This window comes from Polypterus senegalus, chromosome 2 (assembly GCF_016835505.1).
Source record: "Polypterus senegalus isolate Bchr_013 chromosome 2, ASM1683550v1, whole genome shotgun sequence".
In the NCBI taxonomy this organism is placed as follows: domain Eukaryota; kingdom Metazoa; phylum Chordata; class Cladistia; order Polypteriformes; family Polypteridae; genus Polypterus; species Polypterus senegalus.
In genome coordinates, this window is record NC_053155.1 from 287,250,795 (window position 1) to 287,275,228 (window position 24,434).

General features: G+C 39.6%; 1 protein-coding gene across 3 annotated transcripts in view; it reads right to left on the minus strand.

Annotated features, from left to right (window-relative positions):
* The window catches only part of LOC120523965 (protocadherin Fat 4), a 176,062-nt gene that overhangs the window by 26,995 nt on the left and 124,633 nt on the right, over positions 1-24,434 (minus strand). For all 3 annotated transcript variants that reach the window (XM_039745722.1, XM_039745721.1, XM_039745723.1), the window contains exons 13-14: positions 24,238-24,362; positions 5,546-5,763 (exon numbers count right to left, since the gene is read on the minus strand). In XM_039745722.1, the coding sequence (XP_039601656.1) occupies positions 5,546-5,763; positions 24,238-24,362 (343 nt within the window). The remainder of the gene's footprint in view (positions 1-5,545; positions 5,764-24,237; positions 24,363-24,434) is intronic.

Below are 24,434 nucleotides of genomic sequence, written 5' to 3' on the forward strand. Positions count from 1 at the left end.
TGTCTGTTTTTTTTTTTAATAAAAGCACTGAGCACTTTTCACCTTCCCCTTGCTTTGTTTGGTGTCCTCATTTATTGAGCACATCCCTCTGAAACATTATTGCCAGTGGCGGTTTAAAGAGACTGCCAGGTGTATCCGGTATCGTGGAGCTGACCCACACCATCACAAGCTTAAACGATAAAAAAGCAGTATGAGCAAAACGTTGTCTTGCAAATACAGTGGTGTGAAAAACTATTTGCCCCCTTCCTGATTCCTTATTCTTTTGCATGTTTGTCACACAAAATGTTTCTGATCATCAAACACATTTAACCATTAGTCAAATATAACACAAGTAAACACAAAATGCAGTTTTTAAATGATGGTTTTTATTATTTAGGGAGAAAAAATCCAAACCTACATGGCCCTGTGTGAAAAAGTAATTGCCCCCTAAACCTAATAACTGGTTGGGCCACCCTTAGCAGCAATAACTGCAATCAAGCGTTTGCGATAACTTGCAATGAGTCTTTACAGCTCTGGAGGAATTTTGGCCCACTCATCTTTGCAGAATTGTTATAATTCAGCTTTATTTGAGGGTTTTCTAGCATGAACCACCTTTTTAAGGTCATGCCATAGCATCTCAATTGGATTCAGGTCAGGACTTTGCCTAGGCCACTCCAAAGTCTTCATTTTGTTTTTCTTCAGCCATTCAGAGGTGGATTTGCTGGTGTGTTTTGGGTCATTGTCCTGTTGCAGCACCCAAGATCGCTTCAGCTTGAGTTGACGAACAGATGGCCGGACATTCTCCTTCAGGATATTTTGGTAGACAGTAGAATTCATGGTTCCATCTATCACAGCAAGCCTTCCAGGTCCTGAAGCAGCAAAACAACCCCAAACCATCACACTACCACCACCATATTTTACTGTTGGTATGATGTTCTTTTTCTGAAATGCTGTGTTCCTTTTATGCCAGATGTAACGGGACATGTGCCTTCCAAAAAGTTCAACTTTTGTCTCATCAGTCCACAAGGTATTTTCCCAAAAGTCTTGGCAATCATTGAGAAGTTTCTTAGCAAAATTGAGACGAGCCCTAATGTTCTTTTGCTTAACAGTGGTTTGCGTCTTGGAAATCTGCCATTCAGGCCGTTTTTGCCCAGTCTCTTTCTTATGGTGGAGTCGTGAACACTGACCTTAATTGAGGCAAGTGAGGCCTGCAGTTCTTTAGACGTTGTCCTGGGGTCTTCTGTGACCTCTCGGATGAGTCGTTTCTGTGGTCTTGGGGTAATTTTGGTCGGCCAGCCACTCCTGGGAAGGTCCACCACTGTTCCATGTTTTTGCCATTTGTGGATAATGGCTCTCACTGTGGTTCGCTGGAGTCCCAAAGCTTTAGAAATGGCTTTATAACCTTTACCAGACTGATAGATCTCAATTACTTCTGTTCTCATTTGTTCCTGAATTTCTTTGGATCTTGGCATGATGTCTAGCTTTTGAGGTGCTTTTGGTCTACTTCTCTGTGTCAGGCAGCTCCTATTTAAGTGATTTCTTGATTGAAACAGGTGTGGCAGTAATCAGGCCTGGGGTGGCTATGGAATTGAACTCAGGTGTGATACACCACAGTTAGGTTATTTTTAACAAGGGGGCAATTACTTTTTCACACAGGGCCATGTAGGTTTGGATTTTTTCTCCCTAAATAATAAAAACCATCATTTAAAATCTGCATTTTGTGTTTACTTGTGTTATATTTGACTAATGGTTAAATGTGTTTGATGATCAGAAACATTTTGTGTGACAAACATGCAAAAGAATAAGAAATCAGGAAGGGGGCAAATAGTTTTTCACACCACTGTATATTAGTTATATTTATACATTTTGGGGTTTTTTTTTTGTGCTTATAAGAATTACTTATGAATACATTAAAATCACTTCAAGTTGTTTTTTGTCAATAGTCACCAGACTCACTGGTACAAGAAAACTTTTCACATATATCTTTCAACAAGTCACGAGGTCTAGTTAAGCAAGCCATCAAGCTTTTTGGTATTCCCCCCACCTATTTTAGCCCTCTCTAGACCCAAAAAACCTTCATTTTTAGACCATATTTGGAGCATAGTTTTTGTGGGAAATTACACCTGTTATGAGTAAACCAATAGCTGTCTTCAGCAAAAATGATCAGAAGGACTTGAAGCTGTGCATGACACATCAATCAACCCCAATCCCTATTGGGATACAAGGGTCAAAGTTACTGCTTTTTAAAAAAAACTTTCAAAAAAACGGGGATCAGTAATATGGCCATGTGGAGCCTCGTTCAATGCTATTTTGAGGTTGCTGATCACGATAATATATTTTATATTTGATTTTTTACCAGTGGTCCTGTTCCTCCAAAAGCCACTCCAAGAAGGTTAAAAATAACAACTTTCAAACATTAACATGTGGGGAATCGTTTTAGACTATTTCACGGTGAGTGATTACAAAAATGGTGTGATTTTTGCTAGAGATCCAGCCCTCTATGGACATATAGTAGAGGGTGACAATGACAAATATTTATTGCAACTGAGGATATTTAGACTTCAAACATTTAAATTGAAGCACATATTTTAATATTTGAAATCTCTGATGCAACTATTCTTGTTTATTATGTGCTTCTAATTCATGAAGTAAATCATTACATTTCTTATAAACACCCTGAATTAGGGCAGCTTACACTAATTAAAACTTAAATGTTTTTCCAGTATGTTGACATATGAATTTAGTTTCACAGGTCAATTAAATGTTTTAAGTGTGCATTGTCCTTACTGTCACAACCTGACTGAATATTTACTGCAGCCCATTAAGTAAAGACAAATCAAACACAAAATTCATTTTGAACAAACATTATAGGCTGTCATCGACCATGAGTAATATAAGACTACTGATGAAATGTTGGGTGCCAACTGGACCAACCAGTTTATTCCAAATAATAAGGTAGATCAAAATAACAAGCGCACAATGGCACAATAAGAAACAAAAAGCAATCTTTAGCCACTGCTTTTAGTGCAAAGTAAATTGCAAGTTTTTCCTTTTTTCCTGGTATACAGCTTGTTATGCATTTAGAATCTTTATTATATTTTAACACTTAAAAAAGTAGTTTCATCACATAGACATTGTTTTATAGTTCCAATTCAGCAGATCTGACTGACAAGCTTTGTTGGATTGAATAGTAAGTGTTCTTGTTTAGATTGTTGTAACGTTTTGTATCTTTTGACAACCATTACACATTTTCCACATGCTTTAAAAAATGATATCCACCAGTTTTTACAACTGAAATTTACTACTCGTGTATAAGTCGGGTCTTGAAACCTGAAAAATCGATCATAACATCAGACCTCGACTTATTCAAAAATGTGACACTTCATTTTTTTTTTTTACATATTCTTGCCTCCTCCCATCTCGCACCAGTTTCTCAGACACATTGAATTTTGTTGCAACAGTGTAGTTACCAATTTCTTTCGCCATTTCAACAACTTTTAATTTAAAACCAGCTTAAAATTTTCTTCTGATCGAACGCTCCTTCATAGATAAGGGATGCTCTTACGATAAAGGTGTATGAAGATATGAGATCCAAAAATCACAAAACAGTGCAAACATAGCTTCGGAATTAGTTGGGTATTACTGTGTGGTCACGTAGGCACAATATATACAAAAAAAGGCAGTGTGCTCCATGGTTATTCTCTCAGGTGGGTGTTAGGATATCATATTCTCTTGGACCAATAGCACGAGTTTCCCGCATCCGACTTATACGACCAACATTATAAAATACCGTAAATTATATATAATTATAAAATCAAGCTCCGACTTACCCGCAGGAGAACTTATACGGTATACTGATTTTTGCGAACACACTCACCTTACCAGGTTTTTAAGGAAGCTGCCTATCTAAGTGAAAGGCTGAACCTCAGTCACTCCCACCTGTGGTACATTGACAAGATGTGGCATTCAGTAGCATCAACAACGTGCATGTTGGTAGAGAGGGAGTAATCTGTTAAAAGCCAAGTCTTTTGGCTTTCGAACCCCTGCAGATTTGTTTTTCCGCCCAGCATCTGGCCAGCTGTTTATTTTTTTATTTTTCTGTTCATCCTGACCATTTGGCCATAGACATGTCATTATCATCATGAGAGAAGAATCCAAAATTTAAGGACTACACTTTATCTATCACTTGTATAGGTGTGTATTGATTTATTCTTATTTACTAGGTTTCATATTTAATTAATTTGTTCATATACTAATTTAGTTAAAATTTGTTGTTTTTCGCTTTGTTATGCAATCTTTCCTTTGACATTTTGTAAAGCACTTTGTGCTACCTGCCTTGTCAAAAATGAATGTAACGAATCCTAGTTGAGTCAGTAACTGTAATGCGATGACTACTAGAATTTAAACTGTAATGTATTACACTACTTTGTTACTGGAAAATATAATTATATTACAGTAACACATCTCTTTTTGAAGCAAAAGCTGTAATAAAGTATGAATTTCATTAGCTGACATTTGTACTTTCTGTGCAAAAATAATTTGAAAGTAAAATTTACTGTATAGCATTCTAACAACATTATTGTTATGTTAACTTTTCTCTGTTACTGCTGCCTGTTGTAAACGTTGTCAGTATTATGTGTAATGTAATTTTTCACAATGTAGGCATTAATTCTCAAACTCTCATAATTCAGGTATGAGCCATGGGGACTGAAGCCTATTTTGGCAACATGGGACTCAAGGCAGGGAGCAAACCTGGGTAAGATGCCAGTTCATTGTTGGCACCCTCAAACAGATGGCCACATTCAGTTGCCCACTTGCTAAGGACACCATTGTTTGAGCCTAAAACAGTCAAGCACTGGTGGTCTTCCTGCTGGATGGTTTGGGATGACAAGATCAGCACTTAGCTGGTCCTTCTGATTATAAGTGCACAACACATGATGGAGCCAGAGCTGTAGATGGTTAGTGCATAGTGATGGTGTGTGTGCTGACACCTAATTAGATGAAGAATTAGAGGGTGCAGGACTTGAAGAAGGAGATGGAACTGATCTGGTGCTTGGTGATGATGACTGTACTGGACATGCAGCAGGAAATCTGTTTAGCTACTGTTATTGGAGCCGGAGCTAAAGCCAGGCCAGACTTTGTTATGTTCAGAACTGGGGATGAAGACTGAGAGAGATTTCTGTTTCTAGTGGAATGAGGACTAGAATTTTGTTTTTTGTTTCTTTTTAATAAGCTGAAATCAGTTTGTAATGGGAATAACTCTAAGCAGGCTTTTGGTAAGCAGGCAGGTTATGGTAAAGGATAGAGTTGTGACTTTGTGCCTCTGTGATAACATGCTGTTGCTATAATACTAAGAGAATATTTGGTCATGGTTAATAGCACGGAGATCAGAAAAAAAAAGAATACTTAAATGTAACTAACTTTAAAACAACAAAATATATTTTGAGGCTCATTAAAGCAGCATTAATTACAAAAGGCAATAAAAATAGTAGCAGTGGACACTTTTAATATTTTACCCTGTGGCAGTTTATTGCAAACGAGTATGTGGAAAAATAATAAGACATACCTTTAGCACAGTGAAGCCATCACTTCCCTGGATATAAAGTAGAATGCCATTCATTCTTCTTATCTTAAACTTTAGTTCCAACTCTGCCCCTTCATCTTGAGATTGACTGTTTATTCTCAGGTAGTTTGACATCATTTCGTTCCGTCTATAGCTTTCTTTTATGACATAATCAAAGTAAAAGTCTCCATCAAACCATATTTGAGATTCCTGTGAAATTTCTAATGAAGACAAAACAATTCCGGAATTATTTTTCTGCATACTATATTCAACAGTATGGACTTGGTGTATCTATGGTTATTTATTTGAGATTTACTTTTCCTGTTTACAGATGAAGGTCATATACCTATCTTTCTATTATATAAAAAAATCCTGGGACAAGACAATACTTTTTTAAGAGATTTTTTCAAGTCCATATTCAACCATGCACACGGTACTCTCATCTCTCATTCATGTGAATGCTGTTGACAGACACGGGTCCTGCTTTCTCAGCTCTTATAAATTTTAATGTTTTCCTCACTTTAAGTTCCCAATTAAAGAAGATGTATTATGTCCAAATCTTAATGACGAATTTCATCATGAAGGGTTATCAACAGAAAAAATGAGTACACAGGCAAGTCTAGCACTGAGAAACGATGAAGTCAAACGAATTAAAGCAAAAAATCTTGATCGGTTACATGGCAAATCAGTTAAATGCGTATCAATAGACTATGCTCAAACAGTTGGTGGTGATTGTGCGGAACATAAAAACATCAACTTAGTATTCCGAAGAATATCTACAACTGTTAACATTGTCCATTCTTCCACTGCACTATAGAAAGAAGGATGTATCCAAGAAAGGTAATGTAGTAAATCTTCCACGGATAACATTAGACAACAAAGGAGATCTTGATATGCCATTTGTATTAAAACATTAACAGTTTCCCGCTAGAATAGCTTTTGCAAAGACAATTAACAAATCTCAGTGTCAAACATTTGAAAAAGTTGTTTTATTTAATAGAGAGAAAGAAACAAAATCCAATCACGGGCAGTTATACGTTGCGTTGTCACAATGAAAGTCCAAACACAGAATCAAAATTCAATGCAATACTGACGAAAATCTAATTCAAAAAATAGTTTTTACTGAAGTTTTACATTAAAAGTGTAAGTTTAAAAAGTGTTTACATGTTAATTTCAAAGCCAAACAGAATGAAATCGTATTATGCAACAAATAACTCTAACGCAACATGAAACATAACTTACTTTCAAATTATTACGTTTTACTATTTTTTAATATGGTTAATTACTTGCAGTAATGTAAAAGTTAGTTCTGTCATGCATATGTAACCATTCCCATGAAAATAAAAATCTGTTTAAATTGTACATCCACATCCCCATACGCAAGCAGCAGAACAACAAAGAGACTTGCGCGTAGTGCAGGCCCAGGGGTTGGTGAGCGAAGTCAACAAAGCCCCCTAGTAATTAAATAAAATAAAAATGCAAGGAAAAGTTGCCTCTTCAATCACTTACTCAACAAAAGATATCAATAGATAGTAATGGTCGTCTGAGGAAAAAGTAAGTCCATCCTTGTCCTCAGAAGCTGGTATTGCTCCCTTTAACAGAAATGACTCCTTGTAGAAGTTCTGCATGACTGCCCATCAGTTTTTAACATGGACTCAGAGAAATTTTCAGCTTCAACAAATGTCTTCTCATTCTCCTCAAGCCCACGTTGATATGATGCACAATTCACAGTTGATTCAATGACTGCAAGCTGCCCAGGCCCAGAGGCAGCAAATCAAATAAAAATCATTTTCACCACCATGCTTCTCTGTTGGTATGAGGTTCACCTCCTGGAATGTTGTTTTCAGTTTGTGTCAAACATGACTACTGTTACGGTGGCCAAAAACTCTTTGATTTGTCTGTCCAGAGCACATTGGTCCAAAAGTCCAGGACTCAGCCAATATGTTCAATGGTAAACTGTAGTCTTGCTTGAGTGTTCTTTTTTGGACAACAAAGGTTTTTTCCTGGCATACTGTAACTTGCATGCAGTTCAAATTTGTGCAATCTCTCTCTAATCGCAGATTTGAGCAGTTTGACGCTAACTTTTGCAATAGTTGCCTGCAGTGAAATTCTGGGGTTCTTGGAAAACTACTTTTATTATTAATTAGCTCTTGGGATGAGTTTGCTGGGCCATCCAGTCCTAAACAAATTACCATTTGTTTGAAATTTATATCACTTGTAGATGATTTTCCTTACAGTGGTATCATTGATTTCAAATAATTTGTTAATCTTTTTAAATCCCTTGCCAGACTTATAGGCATTCACTCTGAGGGTCTTAGAGAGCTCTTTTGATCTTAGCATGATGACACAACACACATCAATAGCAAAGAGAACAACAGACCATCGATATATGCAGTTTAAGAAAGACAGGGTCCAGCTGCATACTACCCAAAGAGGTTCTAATCATTGGCACTTAATCTAGAATGCCCGATTCTAATTTTAGTGGTCTGAAGTGATGATAAATGTAGGCATGGACTGACTTTTTCCATTTGCATTTTTGTTAACTTAGATCATGAGAATGAATACACCATGTCAGTTTTATGTATATTGTTCAGGTATAAAACCTTTATCTGCAGGTACTGTTTGCATGAAGATCTACTGTTTGCTTGTTCACATATGTTGAAAATGTTAACAATTTCCATGGGATGTAAATTTCAAAATCAAAAATAAATTACAATTCTAAAATACTTGGAAAAAGTAGTAAATATCAGAACCATTGTAATTCAAACTTGCTGTTTCTTGCTCAGTGTACAGCTGCAATGTAGTAAGTGGCAGGCCACAAAGGCAGAGAAAGACAGTCAGAAGATAAAGGGTAAGTAAACAATAAAACCAGAAAATCAATCTTAGCTTTCATGTAAACTAAAATGTACCCCAAAACTGAAATTAGTGAAAGTCATTAAACTGTTTTCTGAATATTTAACTTAACAACATATAAGCATTCTAAGTGAATGCTTCTAAGTGAAATCTTAATCGATATCCACACTACTATGTTCACAAACGCAGATATTTCTCTTCATTATTGCCTTTTGTACACACTTTTGTCCACACTACCCAAGTATCTTTAATCCGCGACTTTTAAAAAAACTCTCCAGAGCCATACATTTCTAAAAATGGTTTGAACGGGTGAAAATGGAGAGCTTTGAAAACACAGACTGTTATCCTTATTACATGTCTCGTTTGAATAATATTCAAAAGTCAAAAAAAATATTAAATAGACAACAAAACATACTTGAGTCAGGGATGAGAACATAACACAATGCAAAAGACAGAAACAAATGTCACTGCCGTGTTCACTGCTGTTTTTCTATAAATAATGCTGGTGACATTCCTTCAGCTGCATCATCAGATGGCCCCACCACCTGAGGCTCCACTGAAAGGGGACAGGGCAGAAAAGAAAGAAAACTAATACATACAGTACTAACATACTACACAATTGCAAAGTAATTAATAAACAACATTATTAAAAAAACACATAGAATAAAATAAAACGTAAATCTATACTAATAAAAGGCAAAGCCCTCACTGACTGACTGACTCACTCACTCACTCACTAACTGACTGACTCACTCATCACTAATTCTCCAACTTCCCGTGTAGGTGGAAGGCTGAAATTTGGCAGGCTCATTCCTTATAGCTTACTTACAAAAGTTGGGCAGGTTTCATTTCGAAATTCTACGCGTAACGGTCATAACTGGAACATACTTTCATCCATATATACAGCTATAGCCTGCAGCTCGGTCGCCATGTGAGGCGGAGTTGCGTCTCTGTCATCACGCCTTCCACGTAATTGAGTGCCTGCCCATATAAGGTAAATATTCGCGAGTAAAGGACTGTGCTTAACATATTCATAAGTGCAGCTACTGCGGAAATCAGCATGCCTCCCACGTAATTGAGCTAAATATTCGCGACCACACACTCGGTATACGAACAAGCCAGTTTCCCTTTCGGTTTGTACATGTTCAATCTCTCCCTGTGAATTTCTTGTGCAGCGAGCAACAGAGAGAGCGCGAGACAGCGCGACCTACACACACACACACAAGCAGCATGAGAGAGAGACAGACGCACACACACAGTCATCGCGAGCACACACACACAGGCAGCGCGACACACACACATGCCTTTGCGAGACAGATAGCACGACACACACACAGGCAGAGCAACAGAGATAGCGTGACACACACACACAGACACAGAGGCAGCGTGAGAGATGGACATAGACATACAGTCAGCGCTACACACACACAGGCAGCGCGACACACACACAGGCAGCGCGACAGAGATAGCACGACACACACACAGGCAGCGCAACAGAGATAGCGTGACACACACACACAGACACAAGAGAGAGAGCTGGACGCATTAAGGTAGGTAGGCGGTTAAAGAATGCACTGGGCTTGATTTTGTTTTCACTTCTGTTTCCAGAGATCTGTTCGTAGCGTGCATTGTTGCAATGTTATTTTTCTTGGTGGTTTATTAAATTACGGATTTTTTCAAGTGTTCATTTTTCCCCTGTGCTTAAAACTCATTTAAAAAAGTGCTTTTAGCCAGCGGTTTTGTAGTGCTATAGCGCGAACTATTGCAGTGTTAGTTTTCTCACTTGTTCAAGGTTTTCTCAGTGTTATTCAATGTTTTTACATTTAGTTTACTATTACGCTGTGCATTCGATGGTATAATTATAATTGTGCTTAAAAACTAAAAAAATATTTATTTACATACAGTTCATATGGTCTGGAACGGATTAATTGTATTTACATACAATCCTATGGGGGGAAATTGCTTTGGTTCACGACCAAATCGGTTTACCTCCAAATACGAACCTGATTGAAAGAAATAATGATAATCAAATCCTTGATGACAGCAACACTCATAACAGTCATAAAACAATTACATTGACAATCATGTTACATTATTTTTAAAATGTTTCCTTTTCTTTTTCATAACTTCTTTAACACACTACTTCTCCGCTGCAAAGCGCGGCTATTTTGCTAGTAATAACATAATATGCAAAATAATATCAAAAAACAAAAAAAAGACTAAATGCTTGACACAAGGGTTAAAGTCCTGACTGAACAGTGACATATCATTGTGTCCTGAAATAAGTCACACTTTCTTACTGTGGAAAATTTGTTTCAGGTTTTTTCTGAAATTCCTGTTTGTTTTGATTATAGCTCATCTTTATCACTCTGGCAGTGACACCATCTCACTGCCATTATTTAGGTGTGGGTGCTTCCACTCTGTGGTGGTTTCGCTTTGGCATGGTCATGTTGTTTATGCCAGTGGTGCTCCATTGTCAGACATGTGATTGTCGGTACTACATTGTGTGAAATCAGCTTACAATCGATACTTAAGGTGGTGGCATGCTAGTTCAAACATACAAATTCTTCAAATTTCTTTGAAATTTTGAACATCTTTCTAGTTACAGGTTTGATCCTTTGTCTTCTTGCTACCTTTAAATTTTTGATCTTGCTAACAAACTAATGTTAACCTTTTCGCTCTCCATGTGTCTCTTTGTTTTTCTTCTTTCATCTCCCAATTAATTTATAAAGCTAGTTCTTTTCAGGACAAAACCACTTCCATCTGGGCCACAATTCTGATCATACTGTTCTTCAGTCATGCTTGTGGGTTTTTTTCTCCCTTTTTATTTCTAAAATTAGGCAGAAGCTTAAGAGCTAGGTGTGCCTGTTTGTATTTGCAATGTTTGAGGTGCTCCCCAGTTCACCTAACCTTCATATGTGGGGCAGAGTAGCATTCTGAGTAGATGCTTTCAGGCATGAGGAAAGGGAAGACACCAGTGGCACCATGATCAAGTCTTGAAGGTCATGACGGTAGCCATCAGCAAGAGGATTGAGTGGAGCGAACAGGTTTTTCCTTTTAAACAGGCAATCACCTTTATTAAATGCTGGTGAGCAGCTGAAACCCCTAGAAAAAAGAATTGCAGCAATCTTCGACTTTGCAAGAGACTGGAAGATGATGGTGGACCTGGAGAGAAAGCTGAAGTTCACCCAAAATACTGCAGTCACTACCTTGTGCCTAAATACTGTCCTTACCTCAAAATCCACAAAACAAGTTGTTCTGCTGGAGTTAACGGTCCCATGGGAAGATTGTAAGCATAAAGGACTGATCAAGAATTGTAGACAAGGTATTCAGAGAGCAAGGTGCCTACTGGTAGAGGTAAGATGCAGGAGTTTCACAGGCCAATCCTTGACCAGAGTCTTTGGCTTAGCGGCCATCAAAGGACAGAGGGGAAGAAGAGCCATCAACAGCAACACTGAAGTGTCCGAGAACGCCTCTAGATGCAGCTGGCTCAAGAAAGGAGAGCAACGAGAGTGAAGTAACCTATTTTCTATCTGGTCACAAGCAGAGACCTGATCAACCTCAGCTAGGTCACCTGGAGGAAACTGCATGATATTGAAAGACTCAAAACGCTCATGGAATCCAGGGCCATCACTGAAAATGTTGCCAGAAGCATCAAGGGATGTACAGTGTTTACTCAGTCTTCACCTGGGTTTTGTCCAATTCCCCAGCTGGCTTTTTCCAGATGTCAGTATTTTGCACCTTGTGTGTGCCACAGGTTAGCACCTCTCTTGGGTCTGATGCTGCCACAATCCAGAAGAGACCTTTCTTATAGGACCCTTAGGGCATAAAAGTGTAGTGACTGAGGGAGGAAGTCCCTAGATGACACTCCTCTCGACTCTTAGTGGGCCAGAAAGCATAAAGTGTTTGGAGAAAAACATAAAACCTGAACATAAATAGCTTACATAAAAAACTGAAGGCGACTTTGTTTTATAATTTCTTATTTAGGTTTTTACTGTATGTTGAAATTAAGAGGCAAACACAAGAAATTTAATGAAGTGTTTGTTTACTCTTTCATTTTCTAGTTTTTGTTCCTCTAACCTTACTCACAGGTGCTCACTAGTATCTGATACCATCAGTTGTGATGCTGGGATATGCAACACGGCTTCTCTTTGGACTGTATGCAAAACACTTCTCTGTTGGTATTCTTTCAGGTTCGTCAATGCACAAAACTGATTTTTATCAACTCCAAAGCCAACAAGAGAAGGCTTTGTGTGAGGTGAATTAGGGAAGACCATAGAAAATTTATTTTGGGTAGCAGTAAAGAGGTTCTGTAAAATACAAGACAACCTTGGACATCACCTAGGCTGTTTCTGATAAGTGATATTCTTGAGGGACGGAAGGAGCACATTATGGAACTCCTAAACTTGGTGGATATTCCTTCAGGAGGAGTTAGACAAAACTGTGAGCTTTCAATAAGACTGAGTTAATTTCTATAGGTGGGATCACAGATCAAAAATCCCCATAGTGGTAAATGAAGTAAGGATAGAACTGTTGACCACACAAGACACTTGGGTGTTTTAGTTAATAGTCTTCTTCAGAGTTATTTGAAAGGTAGGACAGTCCATGGATGTAAAAACATCTGATGGCCACAATTCTTAACAAGTTAGAAAATGTACGCATGGCATAACATTCAGGTTCATTCGAGGACTGTGCACACACTGTAGCCATCCATTGACTCAGTTCAGTAAGCCAGTTTTGTACCTTCTTACTCCATTTCAAGGTTGCAAGGGTCAAGATGGGGCACGAGGCTGAGAAGACCTCTGGACAAGATTCTAGTCCATCACAAGGACCACTCTCATTCACAGAACCACACAAACACACACACACACACACATCATATTCACACACAGTGACAATTTGCAATTAGTAACTAACAAAACGAAGAAAAAAAAACTTTTGAAATGAATTATTTCCTGGCATGTCTGGCTATAGTAATTTTCAGTGGGACGCTCAAAGCTATTTATTTATGATATATGTTGTGGAATAACAGAAGTGAAAGGCAAGTTTTCTTGCAGTGAACAACAATTTACAGATAACATGTGAATGTGGTGCCATGATAGTAAATAATAGCACGTCACAAACTGGGACACTTGCGTAGCATGTATTCATCCTCATTTGTTTAATGCCTGCTATAACTTATTAACAAATTAACAAATAGGATTCCACACAGTGGTTTATGTGGAAAAAATAAACGACATTACTCTCTGTTTTTGCATGCTTCTTGGTCGTCATCATGATGTTGTTGTTCAAATTTAATACAAGTTATTTATCAAGATTTTCCCGATTGGAATTGAGGACTGTGCTATTATACATATTTCACATTGAGGGGGAGGAGGATGGGGTGGTATGAGGGAGTCCCCCTTAAAGTTTTGTATGAGGTGAGGATGTTTGTTTTAGGCAGAGAGACTGTTAAAACTGGGATATATTGATATTCTTCGGGTATTTATTTTAACTAAATGTTTATTTGCTCTGTAAACAATAGCTCACATGCCACACTGCACTTTATTCATGTCTAGTGTAGGTGTCAGGAAGGAAGGACAGTCATCCTGGCTGAGATAAAGGAAGGATTCATAGCCAGCCAGGCGACCATAATGGAAGGATCAGGAAATGGGTTCACTGGGAGCAATTCATTCCCCCATACTAAACCTAATCAGGACATGCAGTCCTGTTGGGGTCTTTGGGGACCACTAGAGAGTGCTGCCAGGGAGAGGACTGCCCCAGTGTCCAGATGCTCTGGACAACCTGGACAGCAGGTCTAGTTTAAAAGAAAGCCCACTGCTTCACTTAAAGTAAGCCAGAGTCGGGAGGCAGTGGGCAACACTCCATTGGAGGACAAAGGAGGAATTGTGAATGGTGTGTTTGGCTGATAAATGTATGTGAGAGGCATTCTGTCAAATAAAATTATTTATCTGAACAGGGAATTGTGTTGGGTATTGCTTTGTCTGTGGTTTGGGTCTTACTGGCACCCCCTGGTGGTTACACTACATAACATTTTGTTTGTCTAGCTTGCATTTTATACTTTTAAGATTAGGAAGATCATTTAACTTTCTTGCTACAATTTAAAGCATCACAAGGTGTGAACTGGTGAGGCACTGGTTCCATTCTGCTTGTAGTTAAGCTATGGGGGTGATTTTATAAGGTAGAAAGAATTTGCTGATACCAAGGTTTCCATGTGTGTAACAGCTGTGAACATAAAATTGAAACAGTTAAGTAATTTGTAGATAAAGTTGCATAAAATGTTTCTGTTTTAGATAGATGAGTTCACAAATTCACCACTACATTTCAATGGCAGATTTTGAAATTTAAAGCTGTATGCAGTGCAATCTGTCCAAGATATCTCAGTGAAAAGTAAATTGTCTTGAAGAATAAGTGTGCAACATCTCAACAAAATCAGTCCACATTAGGCTGTGTTGATTCATGCAAACAGATAGACAGACAGGAGGACAGGCAGACAGGTGTATTATATGCGTACACAACTAACACATTTGACAAAAGAATGTCCTCTAATTACAGAGGGAGCACAATCCTCTTCATACCCGAGAAGAGTATATGCTAAGGAGCAATATAGAAACTCAAAGCAATAGACAAACCACAAACTAGGAGCAGGTTTGCCTGTCTGGCAAGAAATCATCAATAAGAAAACAATCTCCGGGATGTCAGATGACAGTACATGACATATTAGGAGGTATGGATAGAAAGAAACAGAAAAACACAGAGGAATCAGACAACAGACACTGGGATATATTAAACTACTGGTGTGTATTCTTTGAAGGCACCAGAGTTAAAAAGACATATGTTAAAATGTGAGGAATCAAGACAAATTGAACAATTGATGTTAATCAGTTAATTATTAATCAGCTTTGTTATTTACACAGCCAACAAATAATGAAACATTTCAGAAAGACTCCCATTTTATTTTCCTTCCCTTTCTCTGCAGACAATTAGACTTATAGTATATCAATGTAACTGAACCATGCTCATTTTAAAAAACAGAATACTGTAATATAATTTAATAATAAAAATGAGGGGGCGGCATGGTGGCGCAGTGGTAGCACTGCTGCCTCGCAGTTAGGAGACTCAGGTTCGCTTCCCGCGTCCTCCCTGCGTGGAGTTTGCATGTTCTCCCCGTGTCTGCGTGGGTTTCCTCCCACAATCCAAAGACATGCAGGTTAGGTGGATTGGCGATTCTAAATTGTGTTTGTGTGTGTCCTGCGGTGGGTTGGCTCCTGATTGGTTCCTGCCTTGTGCCCTGTGTTGGCTGGGATTGGCTCCAGCAGACCCCCGTGACCCTGTGTTCGGATTCAGCGGGTTAGAAAATGGATGGATGGATGGATAAAAATGAGGGTTATAAAAATATGATGTCTTTATATTCTGACATAAATGAGCGGAGTCTCAAGGTAAAAAACAGAAAGACATGTAACACCAAAAAGGTTGTCTGTTCTTTTTTCAGTTTCAGTTTTTCTGGATCTTTTTGATTTTACATGCTTTATCATTTAATGTTTCACTTTTGGTGTTTAATTGTGGTGTCACAGTCAGCTCACACAGTTCTAATACACACAGCTGTAGGTGAGAGAAGCCTAAACTATTATTTTGTGGCTCTAGGCTTTGTAAAAGATACAAATCTGTTTAACACAGTCATGAACTTGTTACACAGTAATAATCACACATGAGAAAGGAGATCTGTAACTAGCTATTTACAGTATTTCCCACATAGATTTATACTTTATTTTTGCACTAATAACCTATTTTAAGCCACTGAGGTTAATGTCTAATGCTGCATGGACTGGCATGCCATGGGTCAGGGTTCTAGTGGTGAACTTTGCTTGTGACGCAGTGCACTCTTTGTCTTTGCCACTTGGCCCTTTGTTGGAGTGTGTGGTATGGCATTGTCTTCCTCATTCTGAAAAGTGTCATCTTTTTCTTGTAAATGAGTATAGCATCTGAAGTTCTCTTTATGATGGACGGCTTCTTCTTTCAAGCAAGGCTCAGACTGATTCCCAAGAATCAAATTATATGAGGGTTGTGTTTTTTTAACTTTGGAAATCCCAAAATAATTTGTGGGTTGGAACCTCTAAACAGAAGGAATATTAAAGAACTAATGAGGGGGTGATACACTCAATAAAACCCTTTCCAATGGGTCCATCATATAACAAATGAATTATTCATATATACACTGCTCACAACAATTAAAGGAACACTTTAAAGAAACACATTAGATACATCAGATCTCAATATGAAGTTGGATATCTATACAAATAACGACAGGGCAATGTCTTAGGAACAAAAGGATGCCAAGTCTTTTAATGGAAATAAAAGTTTTCTGCCTACAGAGGGCTCAATTGTGTAGACACCCTAAAATCAGAGTGAAATGAAGATGTGGCAGGCTAGTCCATTTTTTCAAAAACTTAATTTCTGCTACTCAAAATGCTTTTCAGTATCTTGTGTGGCCCCCACGAGCTTGTATGCATGCTTGACAACGTAGGGGCATGCTCCTAATGAGATGACGGATGGTGTCTTGTGGCATTTCCTCCCAGATCTGTATGAGGGCATCCCTGAGCTGTTGTACAGTCTGAGGAGCAACCTGGTGGCGCCTAATGGACTGAAACATAATGTCCCACAGATGTTCTATTGGGTTTAAGTCAGGGGATCGTGAAGGCCATTCAATTGTTTCAATTCCTTCATCCTCCAGGTACTGCCTGCATACTCTTGCCACATGAGGCCGGGCATTGTCGTGCATTAGGAGGAAACCAGGACCTACTGCACCAGCGTAGGGTCTGACAATGGGTCCAAGGATTTCATCCTGATACCTAATGGCAGTCAAGATGCCGTTGTCTAGCCTGTAGAGGTCTGTGAGTCGCTCCATGGATATGCCTCCAAGATCATCACTGACCCACCACCAAACCAGTCATGCTAAACGATGTTACAGGCAGCATAATATTCTCCATGGCTTCTCCTGACCCTTTCATGTCTTTCACATATACTCAGGGTGAACCTGCTCTCATCTGTGAAAAGCACAGGACGCCAGTGGTGGACCTGCCAATTCTGGTATTCTATGGCAAATGCCAATTGAGCTCCCGGTGCTGTGCAGTGAGCACAGGCGCAGTAGACATTTGGGCCCTCAGGCAACCCTCATGAAGTCTGTTTCTGATTGTTTGGTCAGAGACATTCACACCAGTGGCCTGCTGGAGGTCATTTTGTAGGGCTCTGGCAGTGCTCATCCTGTTCCTCCTTGCCCAAAGGAGCAGATACTGGTCCTGCTGATGGGTTATGGACCTTCTATGGCCCTCTCCAGCTCTCCTAGAGTAACTGCTTGTCTCCTAGAATCTCCTCCATGCCCTTGAGACTGTGCAGGGAGACACAGCAAACCTTCTGGCAATGACACGTATTGATGTGCCATCCTGGAGAAGTTGGACTACCTGTGCAACCTCTGTAGGGTCCAGGTATCGCCTCGTGCTACCAGTAGTGACACTGACTGTAGCCAAATGCAAAACTAGTGAAGAAACAGTCAGAAAAGATGAGGAGGGAAAAATGTCAGTGGCCTCCACCTGTTAAACCATTCCTGTTTTGGGGGTCATCTCATTGTTGCCCCTCTAGTGCATCTGTTGTTAATTTCATTAACACCACAGCAGCTGAAACTGATTAACAACCCCTCTGCTACTTAACTGACCAGATTAATATCCCATAGTTTCATTGACTTTATGCTATACTCTGATTAAAAGTGTTCCTTTAATTCTTTTGAGCAGTACATATATATATATATATATATATATATATATATATATATATATATATATATATATATATACTCACCTAAAGGATTATTAGGAACACCTGTTCAATTTCTCATTAATGCAATTATCTAATCAACCAATCACATGGCAGTTGCTTCAATGCATTTAGGGGTGTGGTCCTGGTCAAGACAATCTCCTGAACTCCAAACTGAATGTCAGAATGGGAAACAAAGGTGATTTAAGCAATTTTGAGCGTGGCATGGTTGTTGGTGCCAGACGGGCCGGTCTGAGTATTTCACAATCTGCTCAGTTACTGGGATTTTCACGCACAACCATTTCTAGGGTTTACAAAGAATGGTGTGAAAAGGGAAAAACATCCAGTATGCGGCAGTCCTGTGGGCGAAAATGCCTTGTTAATGCTAGAGGTCAGAGGAGAATGGGCCGACTGATTCAAGCTGATAGAAGAGCAACTTTGACTGAAATAACCACTCGTTACAACCGAGGTATGCAGCAAAGCATTTGTGAAGCCACAACACGCACAACCTTGAGGTGGATGGGTTACAACAGCAGAAGACCCCACCGGGTACCACTCATCTCCACTACAAAGAGGAAAAAGAGGCACAATTTGCACGAGGTCACCAAAATTGGACAGTTGAAGACTGGAAAAAAAATGCCTGGTCTGATGAGTCTCGATTTCTGTTGAGACATTCAAATGGTAGAGTCAGAATTTGGCGTAAACAGAATGAGAACATGGATCCATCATGCCTTGTTACCACTGTACAGGCTGGTGGTGGTGGTGTAATGGTGTGGGGGATGTTTTCTTGGCACACTTTAGGCCCCTTAGTGCGAACTGGGCATCGTTTAAATGCCACGGGCTACCTGAGCATTGTTTCTGACCATGTCCATCCCTTCATGACCACCATGTACACATCCTCTGATGGCTACTTCCAGCAGGATAATGCACCATGTCACAAAGCTCGAATCATTTCAAATTGGTTTCTTGAACATGACAATGAGTTCACTGTACTAAAATGGCCCCCACAGTTACCAGATCTCAACCCAATAGAGCATCTTTGGGATGTGGTGGAACGGGAACTTTGTGCCCTGGATGTGCATCCCACATCTCCATCAATTGCAAGATGCTATCCTATCAATATGGGCCAATATTTCTAAAGAAGGCTTTCAGCACCTTGTTGAATCAATGCCACGTAGAATTAAGGCAGTTCTGAAGGCGAAAGGGGGTCAAACACCGTATTAGTATGGTGTTCCTAATAATCCTTTAGGTTAGTGTATATATATATATATATATATTGTCACAGATGAGTGGGGACACTGCCCAGCAGGGACGCCTGAACAGTCCCCGAGTTGGACAACACTTCTCCTTGGCCACGAGAGGGCAGCCGCCCGGGTCTATTTGGGGGCCACAAGGACGGAGCTGGGACGCTCGTGAGAGGACGTGGCCACTGCCTGGGAGCGCCCGGACAGTTAGGGAATCCTGGATGGCAGCACTTCCGCCACACCAGGAAGTGGTGTCGGAAGTAATTCCAAGAAGACCCGGAGTGCTTCCAGGTGCTTTCCTGACACTTCCGCCACACCAGGAAGTGACGTCAGGGGGAGCACCTGGGGCTCATCCGGGTCATAATAAAAGGGGCCGCCTCCTTCCAGTAGACGAGCCAGAGTTGGGAGGAAGGAGACGAAGCTTGTGAGGAGGAGAGAGGAGGTCAAAAGAGAGAGAGAGAGAGAAAGAAAGAAAGAATAAGAAGACGATAAAGACAATGGAAAAGAGACTTGGTGCTGGTAGACATTGTGGTGCTCAAGAACCTAATAAAGGAGTGTGCTTTGGACATCCTGGTGTCGGTCTGTCTGTGTCTGGGGGTAAGCTTTCCACTATATATATATATATATATATATATATATAATACAACGTCTGTCTGTCTGTCTGTCTGTCTGTCTGTCTGTCTGCTTAACAGATTTAGATTGTGTTTTTTTCTATAATTTGCTTGAACATTCCGGTTGATTTTGCGACTTCTCTCATCTCGCGAAGTATCATAGTTCGCTTGCGGTACCGATTTGTTTTCATGAATCTGAAAGAATGGCTGTGGGCTGAGGGGAAGTGGAGGGGCATTCCTCACTCACGTGCCAGCCTACCTCTCGCCATGTGTTGGAGCGTAACTTGCCTCCACTTAGCTAGCCATACCTGTTTCTTCAACAGACATTATTATCTACATTATCATCTTGTTAAGGAGTAATGTATGAAATTATTGAGAAAGAGATCAGAACTACGTGTGTTTTAGAGGGTAGCTACTGATTGCCAGGGATATCATGGCCATGTGTGCTTTTTTCCCCATGAGGGGGACGCTCTCCTGTCAGAGCTGAACACGATCAGATACAGTGCCAATGTTTGATGGTGGAGCATACCTACCTTCTGCATGGCCAGAATTACTCTTTTTTTTACATTGAATTTTAAAGTTTGTCCTATTTCACTACTACATGTGCAGAGCCAGAAGGGGGGACAGATAGATTTTGATAAATGGGAATTTTTTTGGTAGCCAGTTTGCTGTAAACGGCCTGCGCTGACAAAGTTCTGTGCTGACTCTGAAGTCATTTCTTATAATAGACACAAGGAAAGGGTTTTTCAATGAAACATTTTGAGGCTGTCCAGTCACACAAACCCCAGCTAGGGTTTCTATGTCCTCTTTTCCAATTTCTTTGAGTATCTTTTTAGTAAATTCTCCAAATTTGTACAATATTGACACAACTCCCCTGAAATGTGCATTTCTTTCCTTTTTACTTAGTTTTCACCTAAATAGGATGTGATCTGATCTGTAGTTTTGTGAGGCCATGGCCAGTGGCATTACCAATCCTTCCAGGATTTTTCAACCAATGCATGCATCCCCAGTGTAGGCAAACATCTACGTTATATTTGTTGTGGATTGTTTTAGTTTGGAGAGAGATAGCGTTGTAAATTATATGAAAATGCTAGCTTGGATGAGTCAAACTAGAGAAACTAATTACAAAATTAAATTCAGGACTAAACAAAAAAAACTGTCAACTAAGAAAAAATGTGAAGATGACCAAAAAAAAAAGAGTAACAAACGCCAGTCGCAACGTAGTCATAGTGATTTACAGTATATGATGATTCTTCAATAGAAAATAGTAAGTTACACTTTGTTCAGAAGGAGTTTTTTAATCTTAAAACTGCTAAAACTATATGCAATCCTATAACTGGATTAAATGGATTTTTAGTATTGCATGATGAGCTCTCAAATTGAGAGTTTATTTGGCTTGCACCCAATGTCATTATTATCTTCTTAAAATATGTTGAAAATAAAATGTACAACAATCATAACCACGGCAAAGAATTGTGCTTGTACCTTAGGTCAGAAGCAGGGCATGCCAGCAAAATATTATATATAAATATATACACACTTTACGGAGTTTCAACCCCTGTACACAGACAGACAGACACCAATTGTCCAAAAAACACACACGTTTATTAATATTCACTATAATATACAATCAGCTATATCGCTCACAGTCCCTTCTTCTCCTCTCTTCTCACAAGTATTCTGCCGTCTCTACTACTCCACTCGCAAGTTCCGTCCTCTTCCACCCGACTCCGGCTTGACTAATGGAGTGAGGCGGCACCTTTTATAACGCCCTGGATGTGCTCCAGGTGCTTTGCTATGATCTTCCTGTGCCGCATGAGCACCCGGAAGCAATTTCTTCTGGCAGCACTTCCTGGCGATGATCACTGGCCACAACAGGGTTGAGCTTTTAAGCTCTGATCCTGTGGCCCCAATGCAGACCAGGGGCCTCATGTATAAACGGTGCGTACGCACAGAAATGTTGCGTAAGAACTTTTCCATGTTCAAATCGCGATGTATAAAACCTACACTTGGCGTAAAAGCCACGCACTTTTCCACGGTACCTCATGCCTTGTCGTATGCAAGTTCTCCGCTCGGTTTTGCAGACTGGCGGCACCCAGCGTCAAAGCAGTGCTACTGTTCCTGTGTGGTTACTCATTATTTTCATGACGCGGCTTTATAAATACACAGAAACTAACAGCATATTGTTTATTAGTGTAACGCATCTGATTGTAATTAACTCTTAACAATATAATGGTCCAGGGAACAGCCATAGTATTCCAAATACCATAACTGCTTTAGCGTTGTTACTCTCACTGCACCTTCCTCTTCTTATTTTTCTTCTTCTTCTTTCAGCTGCTCCCGTTAGGAGTTGCCACAGCGGATCATCTTTTTCCATATTACTCTCACTGCACGACTCGGAGTATTTATATCACTGTATCTGAGTGTGAATCACAGCAGCAACTGATCGGAAAAAGAATTATCGGTATACAGCTTCAAGGACACGCTGTCTCAGCCACTGCAAAATGTTTTAAAGCCTTTCCTGTACAGACCTCGCGGTTCAGAAACAGTTTAATCCCAAGAACTTTAAATGTACTCAATCAATTGCTCCTTGTAGAACTGTTTGTACTAATAAGTACAATCACCCCACTGTAAACTTGCACTATAGTTATAATTATAATGTATTTACATATGATGACGATATCATTTTTAAGGTGAAATGCAGCAAAATATGTTTGTTAAATTATACAGATAAAACTTTAACTTTGTTTAAATAATCTATATTCTTCACTGGGAGTGTCGTTAAGGATAGAATAATTAAACATGTACTACGAAGATATTTCAATGTTCTTTAAACGCTTTGAAGAATCGGCTAAGCTTACAGGTGGCTCAACTTCTATGACAGAGCTGATTGTGTGGCGATCGGTTACTTAGGGAAAGAAAAGCACTGACTGCAGTGACGGCTACGCCAATATATATTGAATATAAAACAGAAAGAGAAAATAACAACATAGCTAAAAACGCAGCGACATATTTCGGCAAACGTTATATGCTTGTGTCATGAGCACCCTGAGTACTGCTGCAATAAATTATTTAATCGAAGTGAAACACATGTTTAATAACGTGCTTTAACTCCTATCATCATGAAAATGGCATCACATATACATCTCAGTATTTTAGTTATTCAGAGAGCTGTAATATCACGAATGTAATGGGCTCTGTGTCCAGTTGGAGGAAGAGAGCCGGTTTAAGAAGCAAGTAGTGATTCACACACATAGAGCACATAGAAGATCAAATACAAAACAAAGCATTTAACGTGCTACTTTAATTACGATGTGATTTGAGAAACTGGTTAATTTAACGATTTTAAGATGAAGTTTATGATGTTCTACTTTAATGACAAAATAAACTACGTGATTAAAGTGGAAATGTCGAGATTGAAGTTGACATTTCGTGCTTTTTCCCCATCGTGTGCCTTTTTTCTCTGTACCCTAATAAGCTTTCATATGACAGTGACATCAGACAGTGGGCTTACAACTCGGCTTTTCACGGCGACTTTGATATGTGACTTCTTTTTTATTTCCGGCACTGTGCGATTTTGTGAATGTGAGCTTTCAAGTTTCTCCAACACGCTATGTCACTTGATCAGCTTCCTTTTGTTGATTATACCACGGTTTATTTGAACAAATAGTATGTTTTTCCTTTGCCTCCACTTGGTATTCGCTGAAATTCTTATATTTTCCCCCGTGCTTTTCCCATTGTCTTTTCACAGAAGGCTGAGCTTAAGGGCGATTTATATTGATTTGCATATTCAAAGAGGCGTAATTCTGGGAGGAGTTGGGGCGTTACATAAAGCGCGTGCACGAGCGTTAGTTTTCACGCTGATCGGGATTTATGTAGCGGAAGAACGTGGAAGTTGGAGTACGCACAGATTCCTGCATCTGGATTTTTCTGTGCGTAAGCACATTTCGGCTTTTGTGCTTACGCCATGTTATAGTGCGAGTTCTACGCACGGCGTTATACATGAGGCCCCAGGGAAGCTGCCCTCTTGTGGTCCAGGGGAGGTGTTATCCCTCTCCTGGCCCTTCCAGGTGTCCAGGCTGGGCAGGATCCCCAGATGTCCGCCACAACATATATATATGGTCTATTGAAGGATTCCCTCACCCAAGCCAATATAAAATGCACTGTAAAAAGAACTTACTGGTGCCACAGTCCACTCCAGTAAAGCCTTTAGGACATTGACAAAGATGGAAAGACCACAAGTCCACGCAGGTAGCACCATTCAGACAGACTCCACTCTTACAGTCCCAACCAATGCGAGAACACCTGTAAAAACACAGTGTTGGTTAAATATGCTGCACAAATACTATCATCAGACGTAAAAGGAATATTTAATTT